The sequence below is a fragment of the Lissotriton vulgaris genome, chromosome 6 (genome assembly GCF_964263255.1).
Source record: "Lissotriton vulgaris chromosome 6, aLisVul1.2, whole genome shotgun sequence".
Taxonomy (NCBI): Eukaryota; Metazoa; Chordata; class Amphibia; order Caudata; family Salamandridae; genus Lissotriton; species Lissotriton vulgaris.
The window spans coordinates 1,852,974,384-1,852,998,543 of NC_141694.1; the positions used below are offsets into that span (position 1 = coordinate 1,852,974,384).

At 50.9% G+C, this 24,160-nt stretch overlaps 1 protein-coding gene across 1 annotated transcript in view; it reads right to left on the reverse strand.

Moving 5' to 3' along the window:
• IFT172 (intraflagellar transport 172) overlaps window positions 1-24,160 on the reverse strand; it is a 1,181,874-nt gene that overhangs the window by 602,248 nt on the left and 555,466 nt on the right. Inside the window, exon 27 of the mRNA XM_086928171.1 lies at window positions 15,031-15,128. Within this exon, the coding sequence (XP_086784297.1) occupies window positions 15,031-15,128 (98 nt within the window). The remainder of the gene's footprint in view (window positions 1-15,030; window positions 15,129-24,160) is intronic.

The window sequence follows — 24,160 nt, forward strand, 5'->3', positions numbered from 1 at the left end:
TCATGTCAGAGCAAGTGCCCTCCCTGACGCGTTTCGCTCCGCAGACGGAGCTTGGTATATATATATATATATATATATATATATATATATATATATATATATATATATATATATATATATATAGATATATATAGTTACTGTCGGCTTCGTGGTCATACCTTTTACGGCAAAGACCCGTCTTGCCCACTTGGTGGCAGAGCCTTCAGCCTCAGCAACCCTGCTCCTACAGTGACTCCTCCCCCCACCTCAATCAAAAGTAGCTGCTTCTGACTTCAAGTCTGTGCAGTTTGCAACACAACCTGGAATACTATTATAATCTGCACTATCCGCTAAACTATGGTGTTCTGATCTTTGACCATACACCACATACGTGATGGTTGGTTCTAAAGACGATAATTACCCGGCGTTGATGGTGGGTGGCCAAGGGGCCAAGGAAAATATGAATACCACTGATGCAGCAGGCGTTCAGCGACCACACTATCTGATCATTCTTGCAGATTTGACAAACTGATGGCAGCTGTGCTAAACATTAAATCCACTCTGGAGCCTTAACTACACATCTTGTGCATAGAAATGGGCCTCCTACGTGAAGACCATAAAAAACTGAAAGATAAGAGTAGAAATTGCAGAATCATCAATGGCTGTCCTGAGGCCTTTGGTAGCGGATTCTGACCAGCGCCTCCGGGCCAGCAAGAGGAAACAGACTATTTACGGGGTAGAGTGGGTGACCAGGAGGGCAGATCAAGACAGAATAATGTAAGGATCGTGCAGAGGACCCAAATATGGAACTATATCTGTACATCTGGAGGACTGGTTTATGAATACGATCCTGCAAGGGAAACAATCTTCATTGTTCCTGTTGAACGGGCCCACAGGGTAACTGGGAGGGAACCCCTCTGCGGCCAGTGGTTAGTCACCTCTTCAATTACAGACACAGAGATCATATTTTACAGGAGACGAGGGCCAGGTGGTCCTCGTCTGTTGAGAATGCACAAGTACATATTTACCCTGACTACACTCTGGAGGTTTTACGCCATAGGTCATACTTCATGAGGTTTAAGAAATGCCTCCATGACCACATCGTCAAATATGCCTTGCAGTTCCCTGCCATGCTTTGGATTGTGCAATCAAAAAACAATGTCCCAATAGGTTAGAATAAACAGTCAATTAAGTATGCATGCACATCTCATTGCTAGCAAGGAAAAAGGAGAACACTCTTTGAGTTAAGACAAGATAGTCAATCATCTTATTTTATGATCTTAGTTCATGGTCGGTAATATACAGTTATAAGCAGCACTGCATAAACTCAATTAGGTGACAACCATATAAAACTTGGTGCTCTACTATGCTTTGGATTGTACATGAGGGCTACACTTTCTATTGTATGACACCAGACGACGCCTGGTCTTGGCTGGAACACCGAGGCATCACAACTCCTTCTGGGACCAGGAAGGATCCCCCTCCTGAATGGAAAGCGCAAAGGCAGTGTAAGCCCGTTGCAGGCATTGCACATATGGCCCAACCAAGGAAGAAGCGGCCAGGTAACAAGCACAATCGGTGGTGGATGTGGGGTGGTGCGGCGCAGCCTACTCCCCCACAGGATCAGAGGCGGAAGCTCAACTTGATGGCTCCCCAACAAGGACTGCCTCGCAAGTTGCTGAATGACTAAGTGATGGCTCAATAGTTACACTGCAGACGGCTGAGGAGTTGATATAGGCCCCGGGCCTCCTGGAATGGTAGAGCTGCAGTTACTTATTTACTGCACCTGTGATAGTCAAGGTTTGAAAGTGTGTGACTTTGTTGATGCGATGGCGGAGGCATACGAAGAAAACAAGTTACTTACCAAATATGTGCTGTGCTGCGCTGCGACATGGAAGAATGTCCACACGTTCACAAGTCCTTACTGCCTGCAATCAACGAGTCAAGAGGATGCAGCAGTTGGTCAGGCTGTCTTACGACACCTGTTTCTTTAAGAATGGCTTCAGGTACCCTGTGTTCTTTAATTTTATATTTACAAAGAGGTTTTGATGTGTATATACATAGATATAATGTATTTTAAGGTATATATATATATATATATATATATATATATATATATATATATATATATATGTACCATAAACTTGCTCAGATTTAAGGTCGCACTCCGTTGCAGTGTTAAAACAACCATTTATTTAAAGGTATGCCGCTTCTCCCCAGTGTCCGTGATTTTCAGGCCTTACGCGTTTCGAAGGTATCGTCCTTCTCTTCAGAGGCCACCCATGCAGCAAGCCGTTTTCTCGACACTGCACACCCTGCTGCCTAATTAAAAACTGCTCTGATGAGCCTTCAATGTGCTCGTCATTTCACTTTTTTTCAGAACTGCAGTTTGGGTAATGTAGTTCCTGTCGTTTTCCATCCCCCCAGCCTACTCCCCCACAGGATCAGAGGCGGAAGCTCAACTTGATGACTCCCCAACAAGGACTGCCTCGCAAGTTGCTGAATGACTAAGTGATGGCTCAATAGTTACACTGCAGACGGCTGAGGAGTTGATATAGGCCCCGGGCCTCCTGGAATGGTAGAGCTGCAGTTACTTATTTACTGCACCTGTGATAGTCAAGGTTTGAAAGTGTGTGACTTTGTTGATGCGATGGCGGAGGCATACGAAGAAAACAAGTTACTTACCAAATATGTGCTGTGCTGCGCTGCGACATGGAAGAATGTCCACACGTTCACAAGTCCTTACTGCCTGCAATCAACGAGTCAAGAGGATGCAGCAGTTGGTCAGGCTGTCCTACGACACCTGTTTCTTTAAGAATGGCTTCAGGTACCCTGTGTTCTTTAATTTTATATTTACAAAGAGGTTTTGATGTGTATATACATAGACTAGCAGCCCGTCCCGACCTTGTCCGGGAGCAATCAGGCTTCAGGGCCCACGTCCGCCCCGTGAGCGCACCCGTGGCTGCTTCACTTACCTCCGCCTGTCCGCCGATCCTCACCGCCTGTACTCCGCTGCTCCTCACCGCTCCTCCCCGCCTGTCCGCTGCTCCTCACCGCCTGTCCGCTGCTCCTCACCGCCTGTCCGCTGCTCCTCACCGCCTGTCCTCCGCTGCTCCTCACCACTCCTGTCCGCCGCTCCTCACCGCCTGTCTGCTGCTCCTCACCGCCTGTCCGCTGCTCCTCACCACCTGTCCACCGCTCCTCACCGCCTGTCCACCGCTCCTCACCGCCTGTCCGCTGCTCTTCACCGCCTGTCCGCTGCTCTTCACCGCCTGTCCGCTGCTCCTCACCGCCTATCCTCCGCTGCTCCTCCCCGCCTGTACGCCGCTCCTCCTGTCGCTCCTCCTCCTGGTTGTCTGCAGAGTGTACCTCTGGTTGTGTGTGCCTGCCTGGTTCTCTGCAGTGAGTACCTCTGGCTGTGTGTGCCTGCCTGCCTGCCTGCCTGGTTGTCTGCAGTGTGTACCTCTGGCTGTGTGTGCCTGCCTGTCTGGTTGTCTGCAGTGTGTACCTCTGGCTGTGTGTGCCTGCCTGTCTAGTTGTCTGCAGTGTGTACCTCTGGCTGTGTGTGCCTGCCTGGTTGTCTGCAGTGTGTACCTCTGGCTGTGTGTGCCTGCCTGCCTGGTTGTCTGCAGTGTGTACCTTTGGCTGTGTGTGTCTGCCTGGTTGTCGGCAGTGTGTACCTCTGGCTGTGTTTGCCTGCCTGCCTGTCTGCAGTGTGTACCTCTGGCTGTGTGTGCCTGCCTGGTTCTCTGCAGTGTGTACCTCTGGCTGTGTGTGCCTGGCTGGTTGTCTGCAGTGTGTACCTCTGGCTGTGTGTGCCTGCCTGGTTGTCTGCAGTGTGTTCCTCTGGTTGTGTGTGCCTGCCTGGTCGTCTGCAGTGTGTACCTCTGGCTGTGTGTGCCTGCCTGTCTGGTTGTCTGCAGTGTGTACCTCTGGCTGTGTGTGCCTGCATGGTTCTCTGCAGTGTTTACCTCTGGCTGTGTGTGCCTGCCTGCCTGGTTGTCTGCAGTGTGTACCTCTGGCTGTGTGTGTCTGCCTGGTTGTCTGCAGTGTGTACCTCTGGCTGTGTGTGCCTGCCTGCAGTGTGTACCTCTGGCTGTGTGTGCCTGCCTGGTTGTCTGCAGTGTGTACCTCTGGCTGTGTGTGTCTGCCTGGTTGTCTGCAGTGTGTACCTCTGGCTGTGTGTGCCTGCCTGCCTGTCTGCAGTGTGTACCTCTGGCTGTGTGTGCCTGCCTGCCTGGTTGTCTGCAGTGTGTACCTCTGGCTGTGTGTGTCTGCCTGGTTGTCTGCAGTGTGTACCTCTGGCTGTGTGTGCCTGCCTGCCTGTCTGCAGTGTGTACCTCTGGCTGTGTGTGCCTGCCTGGTTCTCTGCAGTGAGTACCTCTGGCTATGTGTGCCTGCCTGGTTGTCTGCAGTGTGTACCTCTGGCTGTGTGTGCCTGCCTGTCTGGTTGTCTGCAGTGTGTACCTCTGGCTGTGTGTGCCTGTCTGGCCTGCAGTGTGTACCTCTGGCTGTGTGTGCCTGCCTGTCTGGTTGTCTGCAGTGTATACCTCGGGCTGTGTGTGCCTGCCTGGTTGTCTGCAGTGTGTACCTCTGGCTGTGTGTGCCTGCTGTCTGGTTGTCTGCAATGTGTACCTCTGGCTGAGTGTGCCTGCCTGTCTGGTTGTCTGCAGTGTGTACCTCTGGCTGTGTGTGCCTGCCTGTCTGGTTGTCTGCAGTGTGTACCTCTTCTCTGGCTGTGTGCGTCTGCCTGGCTGGCCTGTAGCATGTACCTCTGGTTGTGTGTACTTTCTTAGGGCCGCCCTGGCACTCGCCCCACGGGGAGCTCTCCGGGTATTGGTCATGAGTTTCCCTCCCTCGGTTGTCACCCGAGCCAGTCTGACTGACTGGGCATTCATCCTGCCAGCAGGCTGTGTATCCGAGCCCCGAACCACCGAGCTCCAGCAGGTGCTTGAGGAGGGGGTGCTGGGCGCGGGGAGGGAAGGGGGCCACGGGGGGAGCACCTCGCCTCCATTTATTTATTTACGAGGTGCCCGCCTGATGCCATCCGAGCCACATGCCCCCTGGCCTTGCTACTGGCGAGGGGGGCATGTATCAGGTTTAAATCGGGTACTTTATATGTTTGTTGCAGCTTTACATAGCGCTAACTCCACCTGAAGGGATTGCAGCGCTTTACGTGAGCACCAGTCACATTACAGAAGGTCACCCCACGTCCTCCACTTCCGTCCTCCTCAGCGAGCCTTCATCCTCAAGGTCATGACCTCGGAGACGGGCCACCCCTCGGCTTCAGGTGGGTGGGCATCTCTTGCACTATGGTTGTGCAATGAAACCCCTTAAGAATGCTGGAACCCCTCGTTAGCGTGGTGCACACACTGGTTCATTTACATGTTCATGTGTGTCCATTAACACATTCATTCACGCAGGCAATTATTTCAATCATTAGCGCACAGATTGATACATGCAGACACTCGCAAGTTGCTTCATTCATTCATATGTATTCATTCAGATTTTCTTTAAAACATTCCTTCACACACTCGTTGCTCCATCCGTTCACTTCTCCACGGGTTCCTTCATCCACCCACCCTGGGTGTTTCTAGTAATAGTTATGTTCTGCAATAGCGCTACAATTGGTGCCGATAGCTGCACTGACTCGTCATCCACACATCGAGAGAAATAATAAGTGCAGCTATCGCCCGGCCCGTTCCTCGCCCGGCCCGTCCCCCGCCTGCCCCGACCCCTGCCTGCCCCGACCCCTGCCTGCCCCGACCCCTGCCCCCTGCCCCCTGCTGCCTTACCTTTGCCTCTGCTCCTCAGTCCAACGCTCCTAGTCGCTCCTCCCCTGCTCCTGACGTGACCACGCACGTCGTGGTCGGCGCTACTTTGGGGGACTACTTTTTTAAAAAAAATATCTTTTTAAATAACGTTTATTTTGAAAATGTTTATAGCCTATAACCATCTACACACCCTGACGTTTTCTACGATGTATCGGGTGTGTACATTGGCGCTGTGGTTCCCGAGTTTACCTGTCCAAAAGGTGCAAGTTCTCTCTTTATAATAGTAGTATAGATATAATGTATTTTAAGGTATATATATATATATATATATATATATATATATATATATATATATATATATATACATATTTCGATTTTAATAAATGGATGTACGTGAGGTTAGATATCCATGATTTAGTGCTCTATGAATGTTCTTTTAAATTCCTGACCATGTTTTACCTATGGAAAGTTGAGTTGCCTTACTCTTGTTGATTATTAATAATGATGTAACTGGGAGTTTATCAGTAAAAGTCTCCCACCATCCGCAATCGACTCTTACCTGGCATACTGCTTGCTACTCTGATTCAGGCATGTGAATCTATGAAAGATACCCCAATACTGAATAAGAAAACAAGTTACTTACCTGTAGAACAAGTTACTTACCTTCGGTAACGCTTTTTCTGGTAGATACAATATCTGCCTGTGGATTCCTCACCTTGTGAATATCCCCTTGCGTTAGCAACATTCGGAAATTCTTTTCGTAGCCTCGCGCTGACTTGGACGTCATAGAGACATGGCATCGCACGCGACTCCGCTGACGTCACCGACGCCTATAATATGCCCACGCTGGCGTGATGACATCAGTTCCGCCCTTTTTTCCGTGCCTTCGAGGCACACGGACGGACCAATGACAGCATTAATGTACAAAGTATACACAGTACACGATAGTCAAAATCACACACACAGTGTGAAGCTAATGAAAGCAAGCATTAGAAATAGCACATTTTCATGACCACAAAATAAACACAATATCAATGTGAAACAATACAGATATACTGGTATAGAAGAGTGGACAACGGGGAGGCGGGTGGGTCAGTGAGGAATCCACAGGCAGATATTGTATCTACCAGAAAAAGCGTTACCGAAGTAACTTGTTCTTCTGATAGATACATCTGCCGTGTGGATTCCTCACCTTGTGAATAGAGTCCCAAAGCAGCCCCCACTCCCGGAGGAAGGTGTCCACACTTCTAAACCAGGAAATCATGGAGGACAGAGCGCGCAAAGTATTCGTCCCTCCTCACTTCGGAATCCAAGCAGTAATGCTTCGCGAAAGTGTGGAGGGAAGACCAAGTTGCCGCCCTACAAATATCCTGCACAGGAACACCTCTAGCCAATGCTGAGGATGAAGATTTAGCTCTTGTAGAATGAGCCCTTATACCCTCTGTAGGTTCCTTACCGGCTAAAGAGTAGCAGATCTTAATACAGAGGACGATCCATCTTGACAAAGTTCTCTTATGGACCGCTCTTCCTCTCTTGCAGCCAGCAAACCCAATGAAGAGCTGGTCATCCAAACGACAGTCTTTAGATCTGTCCAGGTAAAATGACACCGCCCTCTTGGGGTCCAGACGGTGTAATCTCCCCTCCTCCTTAGAGGGGTGTGGGGGAGGATAAAAGGTAGGGAGGGTAATGGATTGACCAAGGTGGAAACGAGTCACCACCTTAGGGAGAAAAGCAGCCCTGGTCCTAAGAACCAATCGATCAGCATGAATGGTCAGGAATGGGGGCTTGGAACTAAGAGCTTGAAGCTCACTTACCCTCCTTGCTAAAGTTATTGCAACGAGGAAGACTGTCTTAAGAGTCAAAAGCCTCATAGGACATTTGTAAAGAGGCTCAAAGGGAGCACCCATTAAAAAGGTCAAGACAAGATTTAAGTCCTGCTGAGGCACAATAAAAGGAGTAGGAGGGAACATATTTGTGAGGCCCTTCAAAAACCTTAAAACAACAGGAGACTTAAAAAGAGACGGCTGGTCAGGCAAGCAGAGAAATGCCGACAGCGCAGAAAGATAGCCCTTAACTGTGGCAACAGCAAACCCTTGCCGCGCCAGAGAAAGAGCGAACTGGAGAACATCAGGCAAATGAGCTCTCAAAGGGTCAATAGATTTCCCCCCACACCAAGTGACAAATTTTGTCCATCTGTATGAATAAATGGTCTTAGTAGTGTCACGCCTGGCTGACAAGAGGACATCAACCACGTCAGGCGGGAGTGAAAAGGAATTCAGGTTGCCCCGTTCAATCTCCAGGCATGAAGGTGTAATGTCTGAAGGTGGGGGTGTAGAATCTGCCCCTCCATCTGTGAGAGGAGGTCTGCTCTGAGAGGGAGACGGAGCGGCGGGTGAGAGGAGAGGTGGAGAAGATCTGTGTACCACACCCTTCTTGGCCAATCCGGGGTGACCAAAATGACTTGGGCCCGGTCTTGGCGAATCTTCCTCAGAACCCGAGGAATCAAAGGTATGGGAGGAAACGCGTAAAGGAGTTGCCTTCCCCAACTCAACTGAAACGCGTCCCCCAAGGCCCATTGCATCGGATACTGGAGACTGCAGAATGACGGGCAGTGAGCATTCTCGAGAGTGGCAAACAGGTCCACCCAAGGAGTTCCCCACATCTGAAAGATGTCGTGAACTACCTCCGGATGGAGCCTCCACTCGTGGTCGGCTGAGAACTGCCGACAGAGAGTCCGCACGAACGTTCAGAACTCCGGCCAGATGATTTGCCATCAGACAAATCTGATGGTCCTGAATCCAGGACCAGAGACGCAGAGCCTCTCTGCAGAGACACTGCGACCCCACCCCTCCCTGCTTGTTGATGTATCACATCGCGGTCGTGTTGTCCGTCAGGAACTGGATCGACCGACCGCGAAGGGAAGGGAGGAAGGCCTTGAGCGCCAAACGTATCACCCGCAATTCTAATAGGTTGATGTGAAGCAACCTATCCTCTGGAGACCAAAGAAACTTGACCTCCGGATCCCCCAGATGAGCACCCCACCCTAGAGTGGATGCATCCGTTATCACTGTGGCCACCGGAGGAGACAGATAAAAAGGCTTCCCCTGAGACAGGTTGCCTTCCACGCCCTACCAAGACAGATCCGCCGCAGCTTCTCTGGAGATCCTCACTGACTCCCTGAGATCTCCGTTGTGTTGATACCACTGCCAGCGGAGGCACCACTGGAGCGCCCTCATGTGCCAGCGTGCATGGTTGACCAACAGAATGCAGGAAGCCATCAGACCGAGCAGACGAAGGACCTTCAGGACTGGAACGACCGCTCCATTGCAAAATAAAGGCATCATTTCCTGTATGTCCTTTGAGGAGGAGGGAATGCACGATATACAGTTGTGTCCAGTACAGCACCTATGAACTGGTTGCGCTGGGAGGGAACCAGGTGAGACTTGGGTACATTTATCGAAAAACCCAACCTGTACAACAACTGGGTTGTCTCCTGCAGATGATGGAGCACTCTCTCGGACGACTCCGCTTTGATCAGCCAGTCGTCCAAATAGGGGAAAACCGGAATCCCCGACCTTCTGAGATGCGCCGCCACCACCGCCATCACCTTGGTAAAGACTCGAGGCGCAGTAGTAAGTCCAAAAGGAAGAACCGCAAACTGATAGTGTTGCTATCCCACCGTAAAACTGAGATACTTCCTGTGCGACTTCAGGATGGGGATGTGGAAATACGCATCCTGTAAGTCGAGCGACACCATCCAGTCTTCTTCTAGCAGCGCTTGAAGAACCTGAGCAAGGGTGAGCATCTTGAATTTCTCTTGTTTCAGATAAAGATTCAAGACCCTGAGATCCAGAATTGGACGAAGTCTGCCATCCTTCTTGGGCATCAGGACATACCGAGAGTAGCATCCCTGACCCCTTTCCTGCTCTGGGACCACCTCTATCGCACCCTTTCTTAACAGAGTCAGCACTTCCTCCTGCAGAAACAACAGATATTCCTCCGTGCAATAACCTTGGCAAGGAGGGTAATAGGGAGGGAATTCCCGAAAGGGAAGCGCATACCCATTTTCTACAAGATTGAGAACCCAAAGATCTGATGTAACCGATTCCCAATCCTGTAGAAAATGGGTAAGCCGACCCCCCACCGGACCCACATGACCCTGAATGGCGGATCTAGGACTGCTTTTCTGAGGCTGGAGGGTTAGAGGATGTGGAGGCGGAGGAGACTTGACGTCCACGAGGACGTGCTCTTTGCTTTCCCCTGTACGACCTGTACATGGAATGTTGTTGCTGCTGCTGTTGCTGCTGCTGTTGCTGACCTTGTCGGTAATTCCGAAAAGAGCGACCAAAACCCCTGAATCTCCTGTTGGACGAAGAGCCTCTGACCTGGAGACCTAAAGATCTAGAAGTCGCCCTACTGTCTTTAAATCTCTCCAGGGTCATATCTGCTTTCTTCCCAAAGAGACCAGATCCATCAAAAGGAAGATCCAACAAAGTCGCCTGAACATCCGCTGAAAAGTCTGAAGCCAAGCTGATCTCCTAGTGGCGACAGCAGTGCCCATGATACGTGCCACAGAGTCCGCAGTGTCCAGACCACTCTGTATCACTTGGCGAGCCGCTGCCTGTGCATCCGAAATTACCTCCTCAAAATCCTTCCTGTTGGCATCAGGAATCTTAGGAGCTAGAGTTTGCAAAGAATCCATAAGGGCATGCACATACCTCCCCATCAGACAAGTGGCATTAGTTTGACTTCAATGCCATGCTTGCAGAGAAGAAGGTCTTTTTAGCAACCTGATACTGCTTCTTTGCCTCCTTTTCACTGGACACCTGGGGAAAGGCACTCACATTCTTTTTGGAGCAGGCTGCTTGAATGACTAGACTCTCTGGTGATGGGTGAGACGTCAAAAAAGCAGGGTCTTCAGGAGCAAACCTGTACCTTCTAGCCACACTCTTAGAAACTGCAGGAGCTGACAGTGGTTTCTTCCACACCTCCAAAATGGGCTCCGTTAAGGCGTCATTAAACGGAAGCAACGGTTCTACCACAAAACTAGGAGAATGCAAAACCTCAGTGAGAAGATTGGACTTAAACTCCACCATAGGCAAATTCAATTACAAACGTTCCGCAGCCTTCCTCATCACCATATGATAAGGCTGGACATCCTTAGAAGGCATATCAGAGCCTGAAGGCAACTCCCACTCCGGAGAGAAATCCAGGCTACCAGCGTCAGCCAGATCCTCATAACAGTCCTCATCCGGTTCACCTTCCTCCAAATCTGGATGTGACTCTGGATGTGACTCCATATACCTTCTTTCTTAAAAAAGGCGTTGGGCCTCCCTTCTGGACCTCTCCTTCACACGCTTCGCAACCGGATCCACCAACGGCTCCGACGGAGTCGGGAACGACGTCGGCAACGAATCCGAAGGCCCAGCGGGATGCTCTCGAGGCCGATCTGGAGTGGGCGACGCCGGAACCGGCGTCGACGACTTCGGTGAAGCCGGAAACTGCCAATGCGGTGTCGGAGCCGGCATATAGGGCATGAATGGAGCAGGAGGATAGGAGTGAGGGACTCCTAGATTGAAAGCCAGAGGACCCATGGGAGCCGAAGGTGCGCCAGAGGGGTACCACGCCCTTGAAAAGACGCCATACATAGCGTTCAGAAACGCCGATGGGTCCTGGCCTGGGGTTAGAAAGGGTGGCTGAAAACCCCCAGGCTGGTCTTGAGGAGGGATTGGATTCGGCTCTTCAGCAGGCGCAGAATCCACATCCACCTGAACCTCTTCTTCATCTCGGGCCGGGGACGGCGCCGGAGACGGATTCGAAGCCGGAGTCGGGGACTGCGCCCGCGACTCCGAAGCCGAGGCCTCACCTTCTGGTTCCGAGACTTCCAGCGTAACCACCTTAGAACGCACCTTCTTCGGTGACCTCGACCTCGAGCCTGACTCCTTACCGGAACGACGTCGGGACTCATGCCTCCTCTTTTTATGTTTCCTCTTTGACTTCGAAGCATGGTCTGAAGCGGACCTCGAAGACGACCCCTCTCGAGATCTGGATCTAGACTTCGACCTCGCCCTTCGAGGACGAGACCTCGAAGATTTTCCTTTTCCAGCCTTCAGTTTCGCTACCAGGAGCTTGGTCTCTCTTTCCCTCAGGGCCTTCGGGTTCATCTTCCGACAAGACGAACATCCATCCACATCGTGATCAGAGCTCAAACACCAGATACAGTCCTCGTGCGGGTCAGTAATGGAGATCAACTTCCCGCACTCCCTGCAGGGCTTGAAGCCGGTCTTCTTTGTCGACATCACCGAAGATACAAGAAACAAAGAAGCAGAAAGTGATAACAAAAAGGCAACAAAGTAGCAGTCGGCTACTGTGATTCCCGAAACCGTTAGCGTCGACGACGCGGAAAAAAGGGAACTGATGCAATCAAGCCGGCGTGGGCCTATAATAGGCGTCGGTGACGTCAGCGGAGTCGCGTGCGATGCCATGTCTCTATGACGTCCACGTCCACGTCCACGTCGGCGCGAGGCTACGAAAAGAATTTCCGAATGTTGCTGACGCAAGGGAATATTCACAAGGTGAGGAATCCACACGGCAGATGTATCTATCAGAAACTTTGGTTATCCAGTATTGGTATCTTTCATAGATTCACATGTACCCACCCTCGTCCCCGGAGAGTCAGTTCTCTATTTTGGGATACTCATTTCCCACTTGTGCTAACGACAACCTGAGGAGAACTGGCTCTGCAGAGCGTATTCTAGAGGGTGCTGATAGCTGATTGGTTGGGACAAAGACTTTGGTCTTTTTAACATAATGATGTAGATAGGCTACTAGGATTTAGGCCTCAGACCTTTTTCTTAGGGCCTACTACAATAATTTACCTTTGGCACTGCTTTTTTATTTACCGTGGGACTCCCGCCTCGGCGACGGGGAATGATTCAGGCATGTGAATCTATGAAACATGTATACTCAGGCCCACCGAGGTTGTTGACTGACCGCCCCATCTACCACACACCACTGGTATAGACTGCAAATCTTTTCTTACTTGTGTAGCATGAGAGTGCATATGGCTAGCCGCCCCTTGGTAAGCTGGTTTGGGAATAGGAGTCGGGGTTTCTTATATGTTCTACCTATTGTTCCCAATATGGGTCGTATCTTCTTTTCCTTGATGTGGACAATATGAAATGTTGTGGGCAATTGGGGGGGAACGGGAATGTGGGATGGAGCGAGGGTGTTGGGGTGGACATTATACTCCTGTTTTAATGGTTATTAATGTTGAAGCAACTGAGTCCTTGCTATTGCTACTGACATGGAATGTGAGGGGACTAGCAGGTCACACAAAACGGGGCTGTGTTTATCAATACCTCCACAGGCAAAAGGTACAGATAGAACCCTTCAAGAGACACCTGATTGACCCAGATCTGGAGGCCCTGTGCGAGCGATGGAGAGTGGCACTCATAGGGACCACGTACTCCTGCTATGCCAGGAGGGGTCTTAATTTGGGTGGCACTAGGAGAACCCCAGAGTAGACTCGGATGGACAGTATGTCATAATAGAGGGTTTATTGGACGGTCTCTCTCTATCCCTCATATTATTGTACGCACTAATCAGGCTCCCTTCCTACACTACTTGACTCCAGCGGTGCTGCGTAATATGTTAACACCTAGTTATTGGGGAGGAGACTTCAAATGTACACTAGACCTGACCTATGACCGCTCCCACACCCTGCTGAGTGGGGTACAATCGATTAGCCTCACACAACATCTACAACATTAGGCTACTAATACTCAGGTGAAGGACGCCTGGCGCAGTCTGAATTCAGAGACGACAGAGTTCTTGCACTACTCGGTCCTACATAACATACAGGATTGAACTTCTTTATTGTTCTAGCAATGCCCTCACGAAAGTGACAAGCCAAATATCTCCAACGCACCCACTCAGATCACTGTCCACTACAGCTACAACTGCGCTGGTGGCGGGGTAGGCCCACACAATCCACTTAGTGCCTTCCTTGGAGATGCTTTGTGATACCACATTCCGACCTACGCTCTCAGAGAATATTACTTCCTAATTTTAAAAAAATGAGGGCTCAGCCCTAGGAGCCAGGGTTGAGTCGGACGCATTTAAGGTTGTACTTCATGCCTATGCAAGTAAAGCTGTATATGGAACCAAATAAACCCTCCGCAGGGACCTTAGCACCCCGGGAGTGGACATTCGTAGTTATGAGTTATTATCCCCCACAGAACACTCAAAGCTGCCCCCCTTCCACAGTCCAGATTAGTGCATAGGGATACTCTTGAGAAGCTTGGTGCCCTAGACTTAGAAGCCCCAATTACAAACAATAAGATTTATGATGCACTCCAACAAATGGCTAGAGGCAAGAACTCCACTCGAACCCTTTGGAAATCTTTTTCCTGCAAAACTGACTTTAAAGTTTTAGCTTCAGTTTTCCTATTCTGAGTCTCATCTTCCTTCATTGAGCCAAAAGAAATAAAACCATTTACAATCTTTGGTTCAGCATACAGACTAAAAAGAGTATGTCTTTACCATGAGGAACACTTGCATGGGCATGCTGCGAAATAACTTTTAGCTGAGGGATCTAACAAGTCATTTTACAAACAGATTAAAAGAGGTAATCATATTCTCGGAGACATTTTCTGAACTCCTCCCTTTTAGTCTCTATACAGCTACTTCGTGACCTGTTTTATAAGGTCTCAAAGGGCCCAGTCATAGACACTGAAGAGGCCTGCAGGACTGGGCGCTTTTACAGTGCCACCAATTTGTAACAGATGGATTTGCCTAAAAGATGTCATGTGCCTCCGTTGTGTGGGAAGCCGATGTTTGTAAAATGGAAGGGAATCTCTTGTGCACAGTAAAAACTATCATGTGATAGTGGGAGAAGATCCTAACACAGAAACAAAGGGTTGTAATCATTTATTTCTCGTCTTTATTATTTTAAAAGACACTGCAGTTAAAAATACCTCCATAGTAGGTTCCAATAGGCTGGGAACCAGATACATAAGGGTTCCCAGAGGTTTTCATTGCACTCTCTCAGAAACAAGAGATAATTGCAAGGAAGTGCCTGTTGGTGTCTTTGTTTAACAAGCAAGTCATTGTATTGCTACAGCTTTCCTTATGCTCCAGATGACACTAGTGTTTAGTGGTAGATTAGTAAATGACGCCTTTATAATCTTTGTGGAATGTTTACGGACACTGACAGCTCTTACTAGTGTCTTAATGTTCAGGTGGAAAAGAAGAGGTGGAGGAACAAGGTACTTGCCTTTCCGCATCCTTCAATTTTCCTTTTTTCTCCAGCTCCTGTGCCTGGGTGATGTACAGCACGGACACGTCTTCCTGCTTCATGCACTTTGTAGCAAGCTGTAGAACAAGATATAACACCAGACAACACCCATTACTAGAGAAATGAAAGGAAAACCATGAAGGAGGCAGGCATGGATGGTTGGGGTGGAAAACAAGCATGCAATGGATAAAAAGAAGAGAAGGGGGACTTACTTCATTAAAGTGCATAATGCTAGTAATGTAGCCAAAAACCAAGAAAAAAAATAGTCTCTTGTCAAAAAATAGTCCTTTTTTTTTTTAAATCTACCCCTCCCCCGTGGCTTGAGTAGTCGCGCTTTACAAGTCCCTTGACAGATTGATTCATTGAGAAGAAGAGAACTGTCCTGCTGATTCTTATCTTATAAGGTAAGAAGGATAGGAGTAGTTATATACATTTGGTGACAAAGGTACAGAACAGTACTGTGGGCTAGATGTACAAACGCACAAGTTATTACTTGTGTAACGATATATCTGTAAGAGACAATGGTTAGTGATAGATTCCTTACCTTAGAACATCCCCAGGCATCAGACTGGATCCGTAAAGTTTTGCTTAGCACTACCCCTTCGCGTCAGTAGGTGGCTTCCTGTGGCTCCGTGTCCATCACTGGCATCGTCAGCCCCGATATGACATCACGGAGAGCACTTAGGCGCCACCCATGCGCGCTTTCAGTTCTGTACACGACTTTCCGCACCAGGAACGCAGAGCAATGCAAGATACTGACCATTGGTGCATAAAACTAGGGCCCTGAAAAGGATGACCTTAACCCTGGTAATCAGTCCGCAGAACGGGGAGGACCGGTGGGGCGGTAAGGAATCTATCATTAACTAAGGTCTCTTACAGAAATATTGTTACACAAGTAGTAACTTGTGCATCTGAAAGAGACACATTAGTGATAGATTCCTTACCTTAGAATAGATACCCCAGCAATACCAACCCCGGAGGTGGGTCTGCGAACAGGATTACACCAGAAAGTTACGGAGCACAGAATGGCCAAAGAAGCTGTCTCTCCTGTACCGGACAGTCAAGACAGTAGTGCTTTGTAAACGTGTGCAACGAGGCCCACGTAGCTGCCTGAGAAATGTCCTGCAAGGGAACGCCGCGTCCCAAGGCAGTAGTGGCTGCAGAGTCCCTGGTCGAATGGGCACGCAGCCCCAAAGGAGGCTCCTTCTTGGCCAAGGAGTAACATGCTTTGATGCACAGAACGACCCACCAGGAAATGGTCCATTTGTGCACCGCCCGTCCTTTTTTGGCACCCACGTAGCCAACAAAGAGCTGATCATCCACCAGGAGCTGTTGTGTACGCTGCAGATAGAAAGCAATCGCACGTTTTGGGTCCAGACGGTGGAGCATCTCCTCCTCCCTAGAAGGATGCGGAGGCAGAAAGAAGGTGGGCAAAGTGATGGTGTGCCCGATGTGGAAGGGCATGACAACCTTTGGCAAGAAAGAAGGACGGATCCGTAAAACCACCTTGTCCGGATGAACAGAAAGGAAAGGAGGTTTAGAAGAGAGAGCCCGGAGCTCAATCACTCTTCTGGCAGAGGTGATAGCTACCAGGAAAGCAGTCTTTAAGGTGAGAAGACTTAAGGGAAAGTTATAAAGGGGTTCAAAGGGAGCGGACATCAGGTAGGTCAAGACAAGATTCAAGTCCCACTGAGGCATTATGAAAGGCACGGGAGGGAATGTGTGTGCAATGCCTTTGAGGAAACGGTTAACAACCGGGGACTTAAAAAGAGAAGGCTGATCAGGAAGCCTCAGAAAGGCGGAGATGGCAGAAAGATAACCTTTGATAGTGCCCAGAACAGGGCCCTGCTGGGCCAAAGACAGAAAAAAACAGAAGAACCTCAGAAAGAGGGGCAGAAAGAGGATCCAAAGCATTTGCTGTGCACCATGCCACAAATTTGTTCCATTGGCAGGCGTATACCATTTTAGTGGCGGGACGCCTTGCTGCGAGAATAACATTACAGACCTTGGGAGGAAGGTTGAAAGATGTCAACTGTCGCCGCTCAATCTCCACGCATGGAGGTGGCGGCTGGACAGGTTCGGGTGGAGGACCGTCCCCTCCTGCTGCAACAGAAGATCCTCACGAAGAGGAAGTCGGATCGGGGGATCGATGCACATACTGAGTAGCTCGGGATACCATACTCTTCAAGCCCAGTCCGAGGCCACAAGAATTACTTGGGCCCGGTTGCGCCTGATCTTCTTCGGCACTCTGGGCAGAAGTGTTATAGGCGTAAAAGAGTACAACAGACAGCAGCTCCACTCGAGATGAAAAGAGTCTCTGAGCGAGTGCCGCCTTGGAAACTCTAACATGCAGAACTGATGACATTGCGCGTTCTCCCAGAAGCACAAGTTGCTTACCTTCGGTAACGATATATCTGTAAGAAACAGTAGTTAGTATTAGATTCCTTACCTTAGAATATCCCCAGGCGTCAGACTGGATCCGGAAACTTTTGCGTAGCAGTACCCTTGTGCATCGGTAGGCGTCGTCTGCGGCTCCGCGTCCGTCGTCGGCGTCGTTGCAGGGATGACGTCACCGGAGTACTTAGGCGCCGCCCTCGCACGCTGACGTCACTTCTTATACACAGCTTTTCCGCGCCAGAAACGCAGAGCCATGATAAAAACCAACACTGGTGCCATGAAACTAGGGACCTGAAAGAGGATGACCTGAAACCTAGATATCGGTCCGCAGAACAGGGAGGATGGGTGGGGCGGTAAGGAATCTAACACTAACTACTGTTTCTTATAGATATATCATTACCGAAGGTAAGCAACTTGTGCATCTGAAAGAAACAGGTTAGTATTAGATTCCTTACCTTAGAATAGATACGCCAGCAATACCAACCCCGGTGGTGGGTCTACGAATCAATAATCACACCAGAAAGTCCTGGGGGACGGAACAGCCAAAGAAGCCATCCCTCCGGAGGTGGCTGTCCAGGCAGTAGTTTCTTGCGAACGTGTGCAGCAAGGCCCACGTAGCTGCCTGACAGATGTCCTGCAAGGAGACTCCCCGGCCCAGGGCAGTAGTAGCCGCCGTGGCCCGAGTGGAATGAGCCCTCAGCCCAACAGGAGGCTCCTTCTTAGCTTAAGAAGGCGGAAAGGGCAGAAAAGTAACCCTTGATAGTGCCCAGCTGGGCAAGAGAAAGAAGGAAGAGGAGAACCTCAGAAAGAGGGGCAGAAAGGGGATCCACGGACTTTGCTGTGCACCATGCCACAAATTTGTTCCACCTGCAGGCGTATACCGACTTTGTGGAGGGACGCCTGGCTGCCAGAATCACATTACAAACTTCAGGAGGCAAGTCAAATGGCCTCAACTGTCGCTGCTCAATCTCCAAGCATGGAGGTGGAGACTGGACAGGTTCGGGTGGAGGACCGTCCCCTGCTGCTGCGACAGAAGGTCCTCCTGAAGAGGCAGCCGAATCGGGGGATCGACTGACATGCTGAGTAGCTCGGGATACCAGTATCTTCGTGCCCAGTCCGGAGCCACAAGGATAACTTGGGCCCGGTCGCGCTTGATCTTCTTCAGCACTCAGGGCAGAAGTGGTATATGCGGAAAGGTGTACAACAGACCGCAACTCCACTCGTGACGAAAAGCGAATCCGAGCGAGTGCCGCCTTGGAAATTCCAACGCGCAGAACTGAAGACATTGCGTGTTCTCTTCGGTGGCGAATAGATCTAACCAAGGTTCTCCCCATCGCTGAAAGAGGCCTTGTGCCACGTCCGAGCCATCATGCACCGTCGGCTGAGTTTGTCCGCCCTGGCGTTCAGAGAACCTGCAAGGTGTTGAACCACCAAGGTAAAGCCTTGATGTTCCAGCCATGTCCAGAGGCGCAAGCCTCCTGACATAGGGTCCCAGACCCCACTCCGCCCTGTTTGTTGCAATACCACATGGTGGTGGTGTCGTCCGTGAACACCTGCACTACACTTCCCCAGAGAGAGGGAAGGAATGCCGTCAGTGTAAGTCGGATCGCCCGCAGCTCCAAAAGGTTGATATGGAGCCGGGACTCCGCCGGAGACCAGAGCCCTCTGATCTCCGCCTCTCCCATTTGGCCTCCTCATCCCAGGAGGGAAGCATCCGTCACTACTGTGTGCTCTGGTTGGGGAAGGGAGAGGGATGTGCCATTGACCCAATCGCGATTCGTGGGCCACCAATGCAAGTGTCGTGCAGTGCCCCCGAGACCTGGATATGATCGTACAGGTCGCTTTGATGCTGCGCCCACTGGAACTTCAGGTCCCACTGCAGAGCCCGCATATGCCACCTGGCATGTTGCACTAACAGGATGCAGGAGGACATCAGGCCCAGGAGCCAGAGGGACATCCTGACTGAAACCCGGGATAGAGGCTGAAAGTTCGGAATAATAGCCTGAATATCCCGGACTCGCTGCTCGGGAGGATAAACCCAAAACTGCGTTGAATCCAGAACCGCTCCGATGAAGGGGAGCTTCTGAGAGGGACTCAGGTGCGACTTTGGCACGTTGATGGAGAACCCCAGCAAATACAGGAGGTCAGTCGTAGTCTGAAGGTGGGTGACGACTGCCCGGGGCGAGCCCGCCTTCAACAACCATTCGTCACAATAGGGGAAGACTGACACCCCTGACCTGCGCAGATGTGCTGCGGCCACCGCCATCACTTTCGTGAACACCCGAGGGGCGCTGGTAAGGCCGAAGGGGAGCACAGTAAACTGAAAATGCTCCTGGCTTACCATGAACTGCAGGTAACGCCGGTGGGCCGGCAGGACGAAGACGTGAAAATATGAGTCCTGCAAGTCCAACTCTACCATCCAGTCTCCAGTGTAGAGGGCAGCCAAGACCTGAGCCAGAGTTAGCATCTTGAACTTCACCTTCCGGAGCAAGCGATTGACGTACCGAAGGTCCAAGATAGGACGCAGACCTCCTTTGTCCTTCTTGGGGACCAGAAAGTAGTGGGAATAACAAGCACTCCCTACTTCTGGCCCAGGAACGCACTCGATGGCCCCCTTGGCCAAGAGAGCCACGACTTCCTGTCGAAGAACCAAATGATCCCCCAACATGCGGCAGTGACACCGAGGTGGCATGGCTGGGTTGGAATTGAAAGGGAAGGGGGTGACCTTGGCATATTATCTGCAGCACCCACTTGTCTGATGTAATCTCATGCCAGCGGGGGAGGTGGTGGTGGATTCTGCCACCCACCGGCGTGGGGTGCTCCCTGAAGCTCAGATTAGGAGGGCTTGGAGGTGGAATGAGCGGGGGTGTAGGTGGACGGACCCGCATGCCGGTTCTCCGCCCCGCCCCTGCGGAAACCGCGACCACGGCCGCATTGGGGCTGCTTCTGCACAGGCCTGGTGGAGGGGCGTGCATGGGTGCCTCAGAGTGGCCGGGTCCTTAGTAGACAGACCCAAGGACTTGGTCGTAGCCTGCGAGTCCTTAAAGCGCTCCAGTGCACTGTCAGCCTTGTTGCCAAACAGGTGTCATCAAAAGGCATGTCCATGAGAGAGCTCTGGACATCGGGCGACAACCCAGTTGAACGCAATCAGGCGTGGCACGGCAACGCCACAGTCAAAGAAATCGTCCTGCCCAATGAGTCGGCGTTGTCCAACCCACATTGAATGGCGAACTTAGCCGATTCCTTGCCCTCAGCAATTGCCTGAGAAAGGACAGCCTACACCTCCTCAGGACACTGGGGCAACACCGTAGCAACAGCATCCCACACCGCGTGGGAGTAGCGGCCCAACTAACAGGCGGTGTTCACTGACCGCAACCCCAGGCTGGCCGAAGAGAACAAGCCCTCCCCAAACTGGCCGTGGGGAGGGCAAAGTTGAGGGCCTCGTGTAGGAGGCACCCACTTCCATCGTAGGCGGGGAGAGGCGAACCCCGGGTCAGAGGAGACATCGAGGTCGCCCGCACCAATCTTCCTCGGAGTTACATTGCCGAGCAAGCGAGTCCTCGGACCCTTCCCAGCCGTCCTACGCCTCTGGCATAGAGGGGGCCGGTTGCGGCGGCAGAGCAGGAGCCGGAGAGGGGACGGACGGCGTCAGGAATGGTGCAGAGAACGTTGCCGGCCGGGCCGGACCGGCGCCGGCTCCCAATGTGGATCCCAGGTAGGAACAAAATGGTCCGGGAACTGGGACAAAGGTGGGATAAATGGCACCCAGTGCGGCGCCAGGGGTGGAGCCAAGGGTGGTGCTGGGGCTGGAGCCGAGGGTGGCGCCGTGGCCGGAGCCAGCAAAGCAGCACCTCGTGGCACCAGGCCGGAGCCAGCGGCGCAGGATCCTGTGGCGCTGGGGCTGGAACGGGGGGTGGCACCGGAGCCGGCAATGCTGTACCTGTGGCGCCAGAGCCAGTGGCGCAGGATCCTGTGGCGCCGGGGCTGGGGCCAGTGGCAGAGCCGCTGGGCCAGCAGGATCTAGACACGGGACCGCGGGGCCCAAAGGCACACTGGTGGGAGCCCGAGGCCGGTAAAGGCGGTTCAAGGCAGCAAGGAACTCTTGCATCTGTTTGGGAGTCGCCGACCGACCCGGGTATGGCGGGTAGGCCGTGGGACTCCTAAGCTCCAGAGGAACCACCGTGGCAAGGCCCCTGTCCCCCTAGTCTCCCGCCTCCGAGGAGAGAAGGGGGAGACGTCGTAGAGCGAACATGCTTCTTCAACTTCTTCTTATGGCGACGCTTACCGGAATCCGAAGGTGAAGACTTGGAGTCCGAGAAGCGACGGGTCTGGTCCTGCAAGCGGTCCCGGGAATGGTCCCTAGACCCGGAGCGAAGACATGACGAATGCTGGACCTCCAGCAAATTCCGGGGCTGCTCCCGCAAGGCCTTGGGGGCCATGGCACAACAGTCTTGGGAGTCGTGATCGGTCTCCAGGCAGTAGGGGCAAACATCGTGGGGGTCTGCCACCGACATATTTCGGGGACAGGCCCAACACGACTTAAAGCCAGGCATCCTTATGTGCAACAGGAGAAAAAAATGGGGAGACAAAAGTCTCAAAACAGTGGTCAAAAAGCGACCAAGGTACGTGCTCAATCCGGATCTGCGCTTACTGGAGCGGAAAAAGAAGGAACTGACGTCAGCATGCATGGGTGGTATCTAAGTATTCTCAGTGATGTCATCTCGGTACTGATGACGTCAGTGACGGACGTGGAGCCGCAAGACGCCACCTACTGACGTGCAGGGGTACTGCTAAGCAAAACTTTCTGGATCCAGTCTGACGCCTGGGGATATTCTAAAGTAAGGAATCTATCACTAACGTGTCTCTTTCAGATATTAGGAATACCAATTTCCTAATGTATGAAGCCCACCGAGATTCATTTAGGATCCTTGTGGGTTGCAAATCAATCTACCTCATGAATATTAATGAGGTAGGTTGCAGTTTGCGACCAATTAGAAATCAACTCCACCACAGTGATGTTGGCCTGCTGAGGTCAGCAGACCACCATGTCTGTGATTGCTTTTTAATAAAGCAATCTTAAAAAAAAAAAATCAGACCATTTCCGTTAAAGGAAAACAGTAGGAGTTTGAAAATAAAAAGTGAAACCTTGAAATTTTATTTTTTAAGAGTAGGCTGTGGTCTGCTGCTCAAAGGACACCAGAAGATCCAGAAATGGTAAGAGGAATTCAGCAGGCAAAGGGCACGCAGAGTCTATCAGAATGAATATTACCAAAGGTACATAACCTTTCCTGCTATTGGATATTCTTCCCTATGCACATTTGATTTTTTTTAAATCTTCCGCAGTAAAACTGAACAATTAGACACATAGAAGTCCATCCTATATTCATCCAAATAATGTAACTGAGAGCTACAGAGGTTCATGTGCACCATTTCTGAGGCAAAAGGGACAGAAGCACAGCGAATGCTTAATAACAGTCCCTGCTGAGAACCCCTTATCACGCTCTCTGATGTCAATTTGGGACTACCACATATATTGTTGTGTGTAATTATCTGAACCTGTTAAAAATCATGTGCATAATTGGAAAGGATGGAAAAGCATACATGAGCTCAAATGCCCAGGGCACCAGCATTACGTTCCCTATATTTTTCTACTTCTCAGAAACTCAAAAGGGCAAAATATCAACTACTTTTTTTCAGATTGGTAAAAAAAAAAAAATATTGAAAAGATTTATAACCACTTTGAATTGAACAAGTAAGCAACAGTGGTTTCAGGTTGTAAAACATTTCTATCATGAATTAAAGGTTAGAGAGGCGCTAGGTGGCGACCGACGAAGATGGCCGTGCACCTGTAGGGCTCCCGCCGATCCAGGCGAATAAACATCCATAACCCCCATCCTGAGATGCTGTAAAAGCCCAAGATCCATACCCCCAGAGAGCAGAAACCTTGCTGAGTACAGTGGTGAAGTTACGAGACGGCGAGCGACTAAATCGTGCTGCGGGGACCGCAGAAAGACCCCGCACCGTGAGCAGTGAGAGACGCCCGGTGCAGTCGGAGGGCAACCAATTCTACGCTAGTCCGGTGCTGGGCGGGTGAGCACAGGCCCGTCCTACGAATTGCTGCAGGGACGGAGGCTGCGAAGCGGGATCCGCAGAGGAGAAAATAAAGAGAACGGATGCATCGGCCGAAGATATAAGGTGAGCCGGCACCGAAAGGGAAAGCGACGTGCGGAGTGTTCCCCAGAGCGGGCATACGATCAGACTTCAAAGGCAGTGGCAGGCCCGTCAGAACGCAGAGGCCGTGCGGAGGTTCGGCGGGGCCCGGCCTGACTGCGCAGCTTCTATTGTGCATCTGGGAAGAGCCCACATTGGGGAAGAGAGTGAAAACCCCTAAAGCAAAACAAGCATTTGCAATGCAATAGGTCTTGCATTAGGAAAGTTTGTGCTATTGGTATTGTAAATTACCATTTTGATTTTGAAAATAGCTAAATTAATAGCTTTTTCATTTACAATGCCAATAGTAATAACTTTCGCAAATGTGACACCTATAACCTGGGGTTGCGCTGAGTGTTGCTGTGGTGGTGCTGAGTGGTGCTGTGGTGGTGCTGAGTGATGCTGTGCTGGTGCTGAGTGGTGCCGAGTGATGCTGTGGTGGTGCTGTAGTGGTGCCGAGTGGTGCTGTAGTGGTGCTGAGTGGTGCTGAGTGGTGCTGAGT